Source organism: Dunckerocampus dactyliophorus, chromosome 12, assembly GCF_027744805.1.
Source record: "Dunckerocampus dactyliophorus isolate RoL2022-P2 chromosome 12, RoL_Ddac_1.1, whole genome shotgun sequence".
Taxonomy (NCBI): Eukaryota; Metazoa; Chordata; class Actinopteri; order Syngnathiformes; family Syngnathidae; genus Dunckerocampus; species Dunckerocampus dactyliophorus.
Genome location: NC_072830.1, coordinates 17567465 through 17582836, shown reverse-complemented (window position 1 = coordinate 17582836; position 15372 = coordinate 17567465). Strand labels below are relative to the sequence as shown.

General features: G+C 39.2%; 3 protein-coding genes across 6 annotated transcripts in view; 2 read left to right on the top strand and 1 right to left on the bottom strand.

Annotated features, from left to right (window-relative positions):
• rsrc1 (arginine/serine-rich coiled-coil 1) overlaps positions 1-1907 on the top strand; it is a 169436-nt gene extending 167529 nt beyond the window's left edge. For 2 of the 3 annotated variants that reach the window (XM_054795190.1, XM_054795189.1), the window contains exon 10: positions 1245-1907. In XM_054795190.1, coding sequence (XP_054651165.1) covers positions 1245-1337 — 93 coding nt within the window. In that variant the 3' untranslated portion in view covers positions 1338-1907. The remainder of the gene's footprint in view (positions 1-1244) is intronic. The other variant, XM_054795188.1, reaches the window with a different exon arrangement.
• Positions 1908-2020: 113 nt separating this feature from the next.
• Positions 2021-13046, top strand: mlf1 (myeloid leukemia factor 1). 2 transcript variants are annotated; one of them, XM_054795193.1, is made up of 8 exons: positions 2021-2225; positions 3812-3977; positions 7639-7683; positions 10308-10391; positions 10487-10612; positions 10794-10953; positions 11056-11194; positions 12234-13046. In XM_054795193.1, the coding sequence occupies exons 1-8, from the start codon at positions 2176-2178 to the stop codon at positions 12292-12294; spliced, it is 831 nt and encodes a 276-aa protein (XP_054651168.1). In that variant the 5' UTR covers positions 2021-2175; the 3' UTR covers positions 12295-13046. The 2 variants fall into 2 exon arrangements, with proteins under 2 accessions (XP_054651168.1, XP_054651169.1); XM_054795194.1 differs by lacking the exon at positions 7639-7683 and having other exon boundaries at positions 2028-2225.
• On the bottom strand, positions 11694-14407 carry med29 (mediator complex subunit 29). The gene is made up of 4 exons (XM_054795195.1): positions 14259-14407; positions 14097-14155; positions 13940-14024; positions 11694-13635 (listed from the first exon to the last, which is right to left on the bottom strand). The coding sequence occupies exons 1-4, from the start codon at positions 14403-14405 to the stop codon at positions 13408-13410; spliced, it is 519 nt and encodes a 172-aa protein (XP_054651170.1). The 5' UTR covers positions 14406-14407; the 3' UTR covers positions 11694-13407.
• Positions 14408-15372: the final 965 nt, after the last annotated feature.

Below are 15372 nucleotides of genomic sequence, written 5' to 3'. Positions count from 1 at the left end.
TATAGCATAATTATAGTTTTACATGCCGAAAACAATGCAAAAGTTATCAATAAATTGCATTTATCACAATTTTTACGCCGAAGAGGGGAGGGGTATGCCAACTTTGTACTTTGTTCTTTCTTGAATTCAGTTGTGTTTCTTACCTTCTGAATGTAATTGCTGGTACTCATAACTTTCTTTGGCCCCATGGCAGGTTATTTTGCAGTCACACTGCTTTGTTTGGGAACTCTGTTCTGCAGAATGATACAGCGCAGGGCAAACGGACTAGTTTGTTACGCTCGACGCTGTACGACGGGGGTGTCCAAAGTGCAGCCTGGGGGTCATTTGCGGCCCACCCCTGTTTTTTTAATTGGCCTGCAGCACATTCTGAAACTAAGAATTTACCAAGAAAACAACAACAACAACAAAAACAACTGCAGCAAAAATGGAAAAATCAGCAGTAATTTCACAGGAATAAAGTCAAAATATGAAGAGATAAAAAGTTGTAACCTAACGAGAAAACGTAATATTGTGAAAAACAAAGAAACGATGAAAGTTGGAATTTTTTTAACATTAGGTTGCGGCGTTATGAGAATAAAATTTAACTATTGTGGGAATAAAATCATAATTATGAGAGGAAAATATAAGAAGAAAGTTGAAATAGTTTGAAAATGAGAAAAAAAACAGCAGAAGCTCAAAAAACAGCTTTAATTTTGCACGAATAAAGTCACAATATTAAATTTAAAAAGTCATATTCAAACAACGAAAAAAGTTTTTACGAGAATAAACTCATATGATGAGGAAAAATATTGTCATTTTAGCTGAATCCAGTTGAAATATGAAAGAAAAATGTTTTTTCAAATATTTATAGAATGGGAATAAAGTGAAAATATGGGAATACAGTCATAATATTACAAAAAGAAAATTTACAAATATTATATAAGAAGAAAGATTAAGTATTTGGAAAATTAAAAAAAAAAAAAAAAACAGCAAAAATGGGAGACCGGAAATTTTTGGGTGAAAACTGAATCATGCAAAACTGTTGTTATACGTAAGGAGTCATATCAGCCTCTCTCTAAATATTGCCTGCTTCCTATTAATGCCAGGTCCTCTTTGCAGTGTAGGTAAATAAACACCAGCATAATACCGAAAAAACCTTGAAAACTGATCTTGAAAGTTCTTTAAAAAGTTGCAGGCAAATTCCAAGCAAGCGGTGGTTGTACGCTGAGAATAAAAGTGCATTTTTTGTGCTCCTTATCCTGCAGCTGTTCCTGGACAAAGACAAAGCCGAGGAACTGTGGCTCAACAGACTGCGGTCTCTCCGCCAGGAGAGACTCATGGGAAGTCCCGTGTCCTAACAGTGAACCTGCATCATTTTAATTCAGCCCGACTTCATTTGATTTTCTTCTGCTATTAACTGGTGGTCACATCCTTCAAAGTGTCATAGGAATTTGTCATGTTATTTGTTGTATGCGTTGTTTATCTCTTGTAAGAGCGCTGTTAATAAAGGAACTGTAGATTTGTCTTTGAATGCTGTATTCTGCTTGCATTGCTTCTGTTCAAACTTGTCTATGACCTCCCTACTTGATGCTGTTGAGTAACTTGTGTTTATGGCGTTGTTTTAATTATGAGTGACAATTCAAGGCAAGTGCAGAGAATCCAGAGCTTGGAGGGGTGAGGCCTATTTCTGGAACAAGCCAGATGGTAAATCTATACTAAGCGTGGGACACTTTGTTACTCCCTTTGCTCGAAATAGCCAGTGTGGTAATGAAGTCCTTAATATGTTATATTACAACTCACATAGAACCCCGTGTTAACTTTGAATCTAATGCTATTTCATTCTACTTCATCACAGTTAAGAAAAACCTGAAAGTGTGTAGTTGTCCTATAAGTTACGTAATACTTCTTTGACAGTTATTTTGATGATGACGCGTGTAATTGAGGACTTTTAACCAGAACTTTCGAGAGCGCCGTCGTCATGGCAGCAGTTGCCAACACCAAACCAGCCAATCAGAAGGCAGGGTTTGCGTCACATGGCCCATGATTCTAAATCACGACGCTGCCAACCCTTCCATTCGTGACGCTGTAGCACAGTGTTAGACCTGCTGTTGCTGCTGCACCTGTGGATTATTATGTTTCTTTAAACATATTTTCATCGCTATTTTATTTTAGTAAACAACGTCTACATCGGTGGAAATGTTCAGTAACGGCAACTTCAGGGACATTGACGATGACCCCTTCTTCTCGTAAGTTGCTAGCTTGAAACTCGTAGCTATGGTTTATTTTCATAAGCTATTTAACAATTATGCCCTTTAAAATGTTACTTATTTGTGTGACCTTGAAATGTTGCTTCAAGATTTTTAGGTCGAATTAATGTGAACGTTCACCACTAATACGTGCATTATACATGATGTTACCCCTACTTAGATGCTATTATATAACTTTAAAATGTGTCATTAGAATATATTAATTATAATAATGTGTAATTATTGTGAATAATTATTACGTAAATGAAATCCACAATGAAAACATTAGGTTAGTTTTAGTGGAATTTAGAATTAAGTAGGTTTTGCTTTACACGTAAAACGACTAAAATTTGAATTAACAAATGTCAAAACTTGCTGTAAGAATATTATATAATAATTTTTGGTTTCTGCTTAAGAGTCAATAATTAGTAGTTAATTACATTTTGAAAGTTTTTCACCTTAAAAAATATGTATATATATGATCAGATAAAAGGATTTCACATTTTGTTATGGATCAATTATTGATAGTCCCAATGTGTGTTCTACTTCTTTTTTTTACAGTGTTTAATACAAAAACTCACACTCGAGGTCCTCGAGCCTAAAAACCATGTTGTGAATATATAATCTCAATTTGAAGGAGTCACGCTTGTAAAACAACTACTTCTACCTGAAATATACATATGACGTTTGAATTATGTTTGAGGGATTTTACCCTTTTAAAGGCCAGTATGTTTACATAGCACACAAACACAGATACACACCAGTTGCAAGGCACCCTCGCAGAAAACCGTTAAAGGTGCTGCATGCTTTGAATAAGAAAAAATAGAACAATCTTGCGGACAAATATAAAAATAGAAGGCCAGTAGTCCAAAGTGAAATCTTGACAGCGTTTCCCGCAGGACTGCAATCTACCTGTGGTACTGAGTTGAGCAGGGACTGGTGGTAGAGCAGGGACTGGTGGTAGATAACTTTGTTGTCTAATTTGCATAATTGGTCGTGATGCAAAATGCCAGCCAGAGTAGAGATTTTCAAAAACGGTCTCCTTATTTGTGTGTGGATGGTTAAAACTGAGCTTTTGGGTTTGTAAAATGTGCAACATCGTTTCATGTTTTTGATCCTTCTTTAACAACAGAACATGTTATGGGTGTTGGTTTCATTTTGTGGCGCATGTGCATGCGCCCTATAACACGCATGGGAGATTACAAAAAAACACACACTCCATGTAAGTGTGTGCTGATTTTATAAAAGTGTACACGTCATCGCACATCTAATATTTCACTATATTGATAAACAGATGCACTACAATGCGTGGCCACTTGTGGTATGTGCGTACGAGGGGTTTTGGATGCCATCTTCTGTATGGAGATGTAATGACATACAGTCCCATTATAATGTGTTTGTGAAAATAGACCCTTTTTTTTATTTTTGAACCTAGCACCAAATGTATCTTTTGCAGTCCAAAAGGGTTTTTTTAAAAATTACCATACTCTGGCAAATTTCACCTATATTCATTCCAAACAGCCAAAATTACTTGAAAATCAGAAAAAATAGAAAATGAATAATTGTGTTGACATCCTCCTGTGCAGCGATCCATTCCGAGCACACAGAGATCACATGCGCCAGATGATGAGGAGCTTCTCTGAGCCATTCGGCAGCGGCCCCTTCATGCCCAGCATTACGGACGGAAGAAACCGCGGCCATGACTTGGCGGAGCGGCCCACTTCACCGCCGTCACTGAGAGGTGAACACAGGGTGAGAAAATGAGTACCAACAATCACACGGCCTGATCTAATGAATAAGTATCCTAATCTGTATCTGCCTATGTCTCTGTTACATTAGACAAAACCACTGCTAGGTTTGTGAAAGCCTAACGGAGCAGCACTCACGTGGGCCAAGGGGGCCATGTTAGTGTCTGGTTTAGTGGAAGGTCAACACCCTTGGCCTCGCCAGCCATTCTATCTATAGCCCTGAGGAGCTCTATTTGTAGGGCATTGTTCCACTGACACTGTACTTTCTTGCAAGTGAAAATTTGATTGTGCCATGGAATAATGTGAATCAATAAATTAAATAGGCGGTTTTCTATCAAGTGGTACAGTTCAGCAGAGCAACACCTGACTACCTGTTGCACCCTGGCTTATATACGAGAGCCTGCAGCGCCATCTAATGCACAAATAGGACATACAGCACATATTTGGCTCCTATAGTAGCTGTTAACCTTCCCTTGAGATCAGGACAAACAGTCACCTGCCTTTATTCCTCCTAATCCATGAAGGCCTGGAGTGTATATTTATTTGGTAACGACTTTCATTGGAAGCCTGACCTCTATAAACCAGCAACTTCATTAACTACTAGTTAGCATGAATGAACTCACTGAACGGAGGAGGAAACCACATACAAACACTTCAACATCTGTGTTATGTTAGCACACACTGGTTTGGCATGTCCACATCATGCTGTGACTTGAAATAATGTAAGTAACATATTACAAACTTATAATCCATTAAGGTTTGGCATGCAGAGGCTTGCAGGGAGCTCATGATTCTGATACATTTATATAGTGGAACCTCGGTTGGTGTGTTTTCCAGTTAGTTTCAGGCAGAAATTGTCCTGGGTTATTGTACTTTTTCCGGTTATTGTTCAATATATGACAATATAATAATACACTGGGAGTGCAACTGTGTTCTTAATGTGTTTTTATCACAAAAAGTCCTTATTAGGAGCCTGTTAGCTCGCTACTGCATGGAAACGGGAACCCAAAGTCAGCTTCGTCGCCCATCTCTCTCTGTAGTTCTTTGCTAAGTAACATAGTTATGACACACATCTCAAAAATCTTTACAAAAAACATGTTTTTTATAATTTTACAATTAGTTTTACATGTATAAAACAATTCTAAATGCTTATAAATGACTAATGAAAGGAATAAATGAACATTTAAGGTTACTTAAATAAACTGAGGACCACCTGTATTTATACTTGACTTGTTCTGGCGGATTTTTTTGCTTTGAATCTCAATAGATTGCATACTACTGTAATACATTAGATTGGGTTATTAGAGGTTGGATACGCCATTGAATGCAATGCAGTGTTCCGGTGTCAGGATTTCTTTAGGTTTTCATTTTTATATATTGGTTTAGGGTTTGTGGCCACACATACCAGTAATTTAAGGCAGGGGTCTCCAAAGTGCAGCCCAGCGGCCATTTGCGGCATGCGATTTTTTTTTTTTTTATTGGCCCACAGCACATTCTATGATTTTACAAAAAAAAAGTTTAAAAAAACCAGCAAAAATTGAAAAATGTGTTAATTTTGCAACAATAAAGTCAGAATATTAAGAGAAAAAAAATTGCAATCTAACAAGAAAGAGTTTAGTAATTTTACAAAAATAACATAATAATATGAAAAAAAATAACATCATTGTAGTAGTGTAAGTTTAAATAAAATATTTTTAAGTCGTAATATTATGTTATAGTATTATTATGTTATAAAAGAACATTTTAAAACAGCAAAAATGTCAAAATCTCCATTTAATGCCACAAATAAAGTCTTAATATTTAGAGAAAAGAGTTGCAATCTAATGAGAAAAAGTTTAGTAATTTTACAAGAATAACATTGTAATAAAATGAAGAAAAAACTTGTAGTAGCATAAAAGTTAAATAAAATAATATATGTTTTAAGTCGTAATATTATGTTGTAATATTATGTTATGAGAATAAAATCAAAGTGTTATGGCAATAAAGTCATAATTACATGAAGAAAATTTACAAGAAGAAACATGAAATAGTTGAAATACACAACAGCAGAAATGGAAAAAAGCTGTAATTTTACGAGAATAAAGTCAAAATATTAAGAGAGGAGCATCGTATTCAAACGAGAAAAAAGTCGCTGAGGAAAAATGATGTCATTTTAGTGGCATAAGGGTTGAAATATTAAGAAAAATATATATTTTTAAAGGTTGTAATACGAGAAACAAACAAAACAAAGCAAAGTTGTAATTTTTGGAAAATTAGGTTGGGGTAATGTTATAATATTTCGGGAATGAAGTCAAAATAATAGATTAACAGGGAAAAACATAATATTATGAAAAGAAAATTTACAATGATTATTGAAGAAGAAAGTTTAAATATTTGGAAAATGAAAAAAAAACATCAAAAATGGGGAAAAAAGGCGCAAAGACAGAAATTCATCCTAAAAAATACGCTTTTTCACCTATATCACAAGAATAAGATGCATTTTTTTCTTCAAATATATATAATTGCTTAGCTGCTTTACAAAATATCAAAGTGGACCATGCGTCCTTTCATTTTTCAATTCGTGGATCTCAGTGGAAAAAGTTTGGACACCCGTGATTTAACATTATTTTGAATGCCCTGTGGCAAGAGGGTTAGAGAGAACTTACGTTGTGTATGGACGCTGGTTGCACCAACGTCGTGAACCTTCTTGTTTTCTTTCTGTTAAGTGCATGTGTTTGTCCCCCATGTGCCTTAGCAACGCTTTGCTGACAGACAGCTTGCTCTCCCATATCACAGCCATGTGATCCTCTAAGATACACATTCAGACATGCACAGTTTAAAAAAAAAAAAGCAAAGCATACTTAAAATACACGGTCACATGATACCCTGGAGGGTTTGTTTTAGTTTGTAACACATTAGATTCCCAGTAGAGAGGATGAAATAAGCGGCCGTTTACTATCCATGGAAGCCGGCGAAGAGTTCTCACATTTCCCCGTCTCCTGAGCATAGCCGCTCACTGCTTCATATCACCTTTCAAAGCGTGTTTATAAATGTACAGTCACGTGGTCGTGTTTTTGAGTGCACATGCTTTGCATTGGGAAAAAACATCAATAAACGCAACTGAAGATTTTTGATTTATATGCATTTAACAATTATTTTGGTGGTTTGCGGTGGTGAACAGTATACAGAGAGAGCCAAAAATATGCAGGGACACCTTCCTTATTTCCCCCCCTCAAAGCAGTCTAGTCTAAATATAATCAGGTCACAAATGGAATTGGCATTTATTAGTCCAATAGATGCCATAAATACAGGATAAAATTGGCCCGGTAGATAGTGGCCAGGAGTGTTTTATTTACATCAGCTTGACCTTTTGAAAAAGCTGAGCGAGCAGCCTTGGACTCTCTGGCCACAGCCTTTCCAGAATGAAGCTCAGTTTTAGTGTTAAAGCCAACACTAATCTCTGGCAATGTGACCCAATTACACATGGAACACAAGTCATTCAACACTACCCTGCATCACACACACACACACACACACACTCACACAAACTGCAATACACACATGCAGAGTCATTAAACAACTGCAATTTTTTCCAAGATAAAACCCCGTCTGTGCTTGAGTTTCTAGAATTCTGCATTTTCAACAGCCTACACTTATTTGTTACATGATACTGTTTCAACCTTCAGGACCTCAGACGCTCATTGATTCCTTTCGGCTGTAGCGACAACACGGTCAGTAGATTCACCTGCAAAGAGCACGAAGCTCTTCTTTTTTAAAATCACTTCTTGTAAAATGCATCCTCATAACGCAATCTATTAATTATGCAAGTACGGTCTTGCCGTTACAGTCAGGAGATTGGTTCACATCTCCATTGGCACATCTGTGTGGAGTTGGCATGTTCTCCCCGTGCATGCATGAGTTCTCGCCGGGTACTCCGGTTGTTTGTCTTTAAGTGCGCTGCGATGGGCCGGCAACCAGTCCAGTGTGTACACCATCTTTCGCCTCTCAAAGACACCTGGGATAGGCTCCGCGACCCTAGTGAGAACATGCAATACAGAAAATGGTCCCCGCACGCTCGCTATTCAGCATTCACAGCCCTGCAAATTTAAGAATTGTTTGATCAAAAAAATATATTTTTGGGGGCGTTCACCATATGTCGGTAATCAAGTCAAGTGTACAGCATGCATGTGCCACTGTTAGAAAGCCCACCATTTTTATATGTTTCTTTTTATGCTTCACTGATAATGTTTTCTTGTCATGCATTAAAATGTTGCCCTTTGTTCGCACCATAGTTGGGTGTTGTGACTTCGACTTCATCTGTTCCTCAATCATTTTAAATTATCATTTGTTAGTGGTTGAGTAGTGAGGATAAGCGGCATAGAAGATGGCTGGAGACTCACTTTTATTACAAATGTTGATCTGAAATCAGAGGAGAACATCAGTGTCGAGCTAGCATGAGGGTTTCGAAAGAAGGGGCGGTCAGAGTCAAGTTCTAAGTTCATAAATACACAGGACTTGATGAAAAGAGCCCTTTGTGCTAATAGATGGTAATCACAGGAGGCGTCGATGTTGAGAGTGGCGTGGGAACTTTACCTCAGCCATGGGAAGGATGTAAATTTTGGTACACGCCATCAGTAGTGTACCTTTTAATCAGTGGGTGTTTCGGCCTTTCAACACTAGACACCCTCATCAAAGGCGGCCAACTACAGGGTGAACAAGCATGAGCCTGTGTCCCATGCCCAATCATGAGTAGAGTAGTGCCTGCAAAATGGAGGGAGATGAGCTAGGCAGTAAGGTCCCGACCTGGGATAAAAAAAACTGCCCCGGCCACCGGGTCATCGCTCAGCCTCCTACCTTCCTCCCACGGAACATCCCTGAGTAAGAGCAGGAAGGAAGGGGGTGGATTTATAACTTCTTTAGGGTCATCAGGTGGGTACCCTCCTTCATTGGTGTTTCGATGATAGCCCATGACACCTCCAGTGAGCTCATCGGCAACACCTGGCCCCCCTCTGCTTTGAGCCCAGCAAGTGTCCTTGTGCTTGATCCATAGCTACTGGCTGCTTGTTACGGCCGCTTCAGAGACTGATCTTGTTGTCTGTAACAGAGCCTGTCCATGAATGCCAAGGTCTTTCATGAGTCTGATGGTAGAAGAAGCCACAAAACCTCAGCATCCTACTTCAGCTGGATAGACCTTGGCCTTCCATCCTCGTTATTGTGCATCTGCTGCCAGATCTGTGTAGCGTAGTTTCATTCGTTCATAGGCCTTTTCAGTGGAATCCTCCCATGGGACCGTGAGCTCTATGATGTAGACCACCTTTAGTGAAGGGACCATGGCATCAAGTCTGGCCTGAGGGTGGTGGTTGCAGTCTCTGGGGGAAAGATTAGTTGCTTGCCAATATCAACTACCATCTTCCAATCCCGGGCCATGGCTAGCTGTCCAGTTTCTGGTTTGGTAGCTGAGTGGTTAGGCTGTTTATGTCCCTCTTGAACAAATGTTGGCACAGAGATGGAATTGGCAGCTCTCAAGAGCAAAGAGTTGATGGTGTCCCTCTTGCTCTCAAGGGCTGTTGCCTTGAGGACCTGATTGTACCTCCAGGTATAGCGGCCTTGTGTGAGGCTGTTCCTACAACTGGTCAAGATGTGTTTGAGAGTCACTAAATTTGGGCAGAGGGTGCAGGTTGGGTCCTTTCCATACCACTGGTGAAGGTTTTTTGGGGATGGGAACACATCATATGTAGCTCTTACGATAAAGCTGATGTTTCTTGCTTCCATTTCCCAGAGTTGCCTCCAGGTGAGCTTTCTCTTCTCCACGCCTTCCTAGCTCACCCACTTTCAGTGATCTGATTCAAACTTTCATGAACCAAAAATCCTGTAGTATTTGAGATCGAATACAAAACATCAGTATACTAGGAAATGAACAACGCAAAGCTAGTAAACTAAATGTTAGGCTTGTTTTGCAGACTAAACAACAGTTTCTGCATATGGTGGAAATGTCCAATGTGAACACATATTCAAAGCATGGTGATTGGTGTTGAAACAACCAAACACACCAAGGCAATAAATGTTTGTGTTAAACATGCACACAACTAAGCATTGATGCAAGTGGTCCCAACTAATAGCAGTGATATTGCTTGCTGGTTTGGCTATGCTGTCGTGGTTTGTAATGACTGTAGGTCATGCAGTGTGGCAAGTGTCGTGATTCAGTAGCTACACATATACCAATACATGTTTGGTTTGTTTCTGCACACATAACAGAGTTGTTCATCAGCTGCTAATGCCTTGTGACCAGCTGGTCTCAGAGTGTGGTCATTCAGCTGCTGTGGTTATGCTTTGTATCATTTGTGTGTTTGTGCAGGACATGATGATGAACCCTTTCAGTATGTTTGACAATATGATGGTCAACATGAGGACCGGCTTGGACGGGATGCACAAAAACCTTGTGAGTTCATGCTGCTAAGCCTTTCGAGATCTCTTTTAAATGCTGAGAATGTTGTGAAAGTAAAAACGGTGCGCCTGTGTGTTGTTGTATTGCAGGAGATGTCTGCAGACCCCAACACCCACACATTCAGCTCCTCATCAGTCATGACATATTCTAAAGTTGGAAACGAGCCTCCGAAGGTCTTTCAGGCATCATCGTCAACACGTCATGCCCCAGGAGGCGTAAGTGCATCAACAGGAGGAACTGTTGACCCAAATGGAGTAACCTAACTATTAGAAACAACACTCAGTGTGTACAGCAGTACATTACCTCAAAACTGAGCATTGTCGTCTTTGTAAGGCAGAATTTTGGATACAACTCTTGTACGGGACATCAGCATGACCTGTTGTTTACAATGTGCAGGTCAAAGAGACCGTGCGAGCACTGAAAGATTCTGAAAGCGGTATGGAGAAGATGTCCATCGGTCACCACATCCAAGACAGGGGGCATGTTGTTGAGAAGAAAATGAACAAGAAAACTGGAGAGAAGGAGTTCATACAGGATTTCCAGAATATGGACGAATGTGTGTGATCATTGCTTTTCATTTTTCCTGACAACTTCCCGCACACATTGAATATAACAGTCTAAGCACTTTTCCTCTAATATTGGCCTTCATTGCCCTCAGCCGAAGCAGAGTCTTTTGATGAGGAGTGGCAGCAGGAGTTGTCCAAGTTTAAGCCGACTTCCGCCATGTCTCGGTTGGAGCCACGCTGCCATCACGGAGGTCAGCGAGCAGCCCTCACTGGCCCTGAGCGGGCCCACAGGTTAGTTACAGAGCCACATTTTCATACACGCTATGTATATTTAGCCTTGAATACGCTTGTGTGCTTCAATGCTCTCATTTTACCTGTTACTGGGTCTGATTGGTTGGCTTGTAGTACATTACTTGCTGTGTGTATACGACTTGTTGATTTCCGATCTACTGTCTATTGTCACGCTTCCATTGGTCCCAGCTGCAATAACATTCCCCTTCTGTCTTTGATTATCATCGTTGGCTCGCTACAAAGGAAGCTGACAAGCTAAATAGTCAACAAGAGTTGTTCAATCCTGACAAAGAGCTATAAAAGCAGGGGTGTCCGAAGTGTGACCCAGGGGCCATTTAAAACATTTAACAAGATAAAACTGGAATGTTGCAATAATAACTAACAATAACACAAAGGTTTCTCTTAAAATATGCATCATGGTTTGTTTTTTTTTAGCCTTTTTACAAAATAAAAAAAATGATAAAAGTCCCCTTGGTGAGGTGGTACTCATACATTTTCTTCAGGGGGTTATAGGTGTGACAGTGCAACTTCCCAATCATAAAGTAGTACGATTCAGATTTCAACTAAAATGGGAGAATAAACTAATCATTTGTGATGTCACGCGAGCCACAAAACAAATCTAAGATCTACAAAAATCTACAAAATCTAAAACTACAATTAAATCCACAAGTGTGTTTTGCTTTTTCTTCGGCTTTTGATGGCAAAGAGAAAGTGTGATGATAACCATGGAACCAAGAAATTAGTTTTCTGCAACATAGATAAACGGTTCACGCACATTTTGACGTTCTTGCTGCTTAATGCAATCAGTCAACGACTATAATAAAAATGTGGAGACCCTCCTATCTACAAGCAGCATTCCTCCATCAGTCCGTGCGTGTACGTCAAAGTTACTGTACAATGGTTTATTTTTATGCTTCACCCTTGTATACATTATTCAGCGGTTAACTTATTTTTACACCTGTATGACAGTTGTTACCTGTAGGCCACTTTGTTTGATGGCTTATTGTAGGTTTAATGTCTTTGTTTTGTGCTTCCACAGAGACCAGCCCAAGGCCAAAACTAAAAGTAACGTGAAAGCTTCCAGCTCGACAAAGCAGTAAAAAGATCAACGTTCTCAAGGCTCTCAAGTGCTAATTACGCACATACACACACATACAATCAATGGTCCCGTGACAGAATCAGAAAGCACCTTTTGGCTGTGTTGCATCGGTCACTGCTTACCAGCTTTTATCAGGTCTGTCCATAGTCTGTATTGTCTCTCACTTTAGTGGAAATTGCACAAATGTTTGAGGGGAATGTGAAAGTCGGGATTTGGGCATTGAAAAGGTGAGAATGTCAGGTGTTTAATCACTGATAGGATTCTGCACAAGTGGACCAGTCATGAGCTATGGTGAAAGCAAGACAGGTGTGCAAATTTTCAACAATGGCGGCGCCTGAAGACGTCAGCATAGACGCTACAGTTTTAGTAGAACTAGATAGCTGCATGTTTAGGTGCTGTAGTTTGTCTGCTATTGATCTGATTGGTCCAACACGGATGCACTATGGATGTTATAGAGATTAAAATTAAATACACTAATCTGTAGTCATTGCATAAAACATTAACACCTTGAGGTACTGATTCTCTGTTCAGGGATCACTAATGCACTTAAGACCATATCAACAATTATCTAGGTATTTTGTTGAGCACCAGAAATGTCTCGTATCTGCTGTAATCTTTGTAAAAAGAACTAATTATTTCCCTTTTTTTATCGTTCATCGGAGGTTGCTGCTTTCAGAGCACCAACTCCATTGGCAACCATTGCTGTTGCTGTATATTTTTAATATACATTTAGCATCTAAAAATAAAAATGTATACGCTAAATAGTGTTGTGTTCTTTGACACAGTGGGTGACTGAACTCTGAGGTGTTATTTTTGTATGCAAGCACTTAATAGTAGTTCACATTGGTTTGATGCACTACACAGCTGTGGATGCAGTATTACTAGCACACCTGTCTATTACAGAATTTGGAGTAGGTCACGACCCAGAATATAGTAATTATTTATGTCACTTATTGAAGACATCTACAAAAGTTTTAATGTCGGGTACATTGCAAAAGTAAATATTGAGAAGAACAGGTCACACCTCTGGCACTAGCTACTGGTCGTATTGAAAATGGTATTTACAAGGCTGCTCCATTCTTTTAACAATGAGGTACAAAACAATGGACTAAAACTACATGATCCCCGGCGGTTGTCCTTTTCCAGCAATCTTTTTGGAACACTCCAGCAGAGCATTATGGATGTCCTTCGCACAAGAGATCTGAGACTTGATCATGCCAAGGTACTGGCCGTAAGACATGGACTCTGTCTGCACTGTGTCCGGTTTGGTGGCGGTTGGGACCAAGTTGGGGGAATGCTTGGCACTGTCGATGCTCTGGGAGAGGCACTCGTACGCCAACCGCTGCGCAAGTGATAGAACACCACTGTTAGCAACTTTGCATGTGCATGTGATTATAAAATACAAAAAGAAAAAATGTAAACGAGGGTATTGAGGACACAAAATTAAGTACACATTGGCATTTGTTTTTCTCAGGGTATTTGATAAGGTATGACTTCTCAGTGTAATGCCATACAGTTGCACACCACTTCATACCACAAAACAAGTGCATACAGTAGTTAAATATTGCTGTCAATTGCACCTAGCATCCAATAGAGGTCACTATAGCAATACAGCAATTACATGTTAAATGCTTTTTAAGTCTCACCAAACACAGCTCCAGTTGATCGCAAAGAGCATAAAATTCCTCCAGGCTTTTGTCAAAACGCTGAACAGTGGCGTCGCTGCTTTTACTACAAGACGAGGAAACAAATTATAAAAAGACACCCATGGCAAAAAGCAATGACAACGACAACTGTACTTACACTCCGTTATCTATTGTCGTGTTGTGAGCCAAGTTGAGGGACGCAATCTTCATCAAGTTCTAAGAAAAACAACACACCGTCACTTTTTCAATATAAACTTGATCTGTCGTTACGTCTTTGGTTAATCCTGGTTTTGGGGCTCCATACTGTGTAACTGTGTACCTGCAGGCTTTCTTTCAGCTGAGGGATAAGCATTTTAAAACGGTGAACCGGATCGAAATCTTGTTGTTGACTCAACTGGTGGTGCTGCTGTAAAGATGTAGCTTGTTGTAATCCTGGGCCGCCTGGTTGCGGCTGCTGGGAAGCCATCTTGGACTAGAAAACCGGAAATACATTCTTCTTCTTCTTCTTCTTTTAGTTTAATGGCGGGTTGCAACCATGACTTGAAAAGGTGCATACCGCCACCTACTGTACCGGAGTATGTAACATGGGCCATATACAGTATCTTACTTTATGCTATCTTAGATAGTGAGGAGACTACTTATACTACTACTAATAATAATCCTAATAATAATACTTATATAATACTATATATTACTATATAATACTATATAATATAATACTAAAATATTCTAATACTTATCTATATTCTATTATATAATCCTGTGTCCTTCAAATATTCTATCACTGCCCTCTGTATATCTCTTTCCCCCTCCCCACCTGTTCCTAAGATACCCTCAATGCTCCATTCCCTTCCTATCTTCTTAATTCTTTTCCTTAACGTTACACGTTCTTCCCTATATCTCTTGCAGTGTAGTAATATGTGTTCTACGTTCTCTATACTTTTGCATTCCATACATACTTTTGATTTACATTTCCCTATCAAAAACATCTTGTCATTTAACCCGGTGTGATTGAGCCTCATCCTAGTTAACACTATTTCCTCTTTTCTGTTTTTTCTCTTCACCCCTTGTGTGCTGATAGATTTTTGTACTTTATAATACTTTCTCCCGCTACTACCCTCATCCCACCTATTTTGCCACTTCTCCATCATTTGTTTTTTGATTATTGCCTTTACTTCGCCTTTACCAGCAGGTATATCTATCATTTCATTCCTTCTAATTCCCATTTTAGCCATTTTATCTGCCACCTCATTCCCCTCCACCCCTACATGTGCAGGCACCCAGCAAAATCTTATGTCTATTTTTAACATATGTAGTTGGAATAAGTTTTGATGTATTTCTAATAATAAATCCTCTCGACTTGATTCCATATTTTTAATACTATATAATGCTGCCAGAGAGTCCACACAGCATACCACTCTATCTGGTTTTAT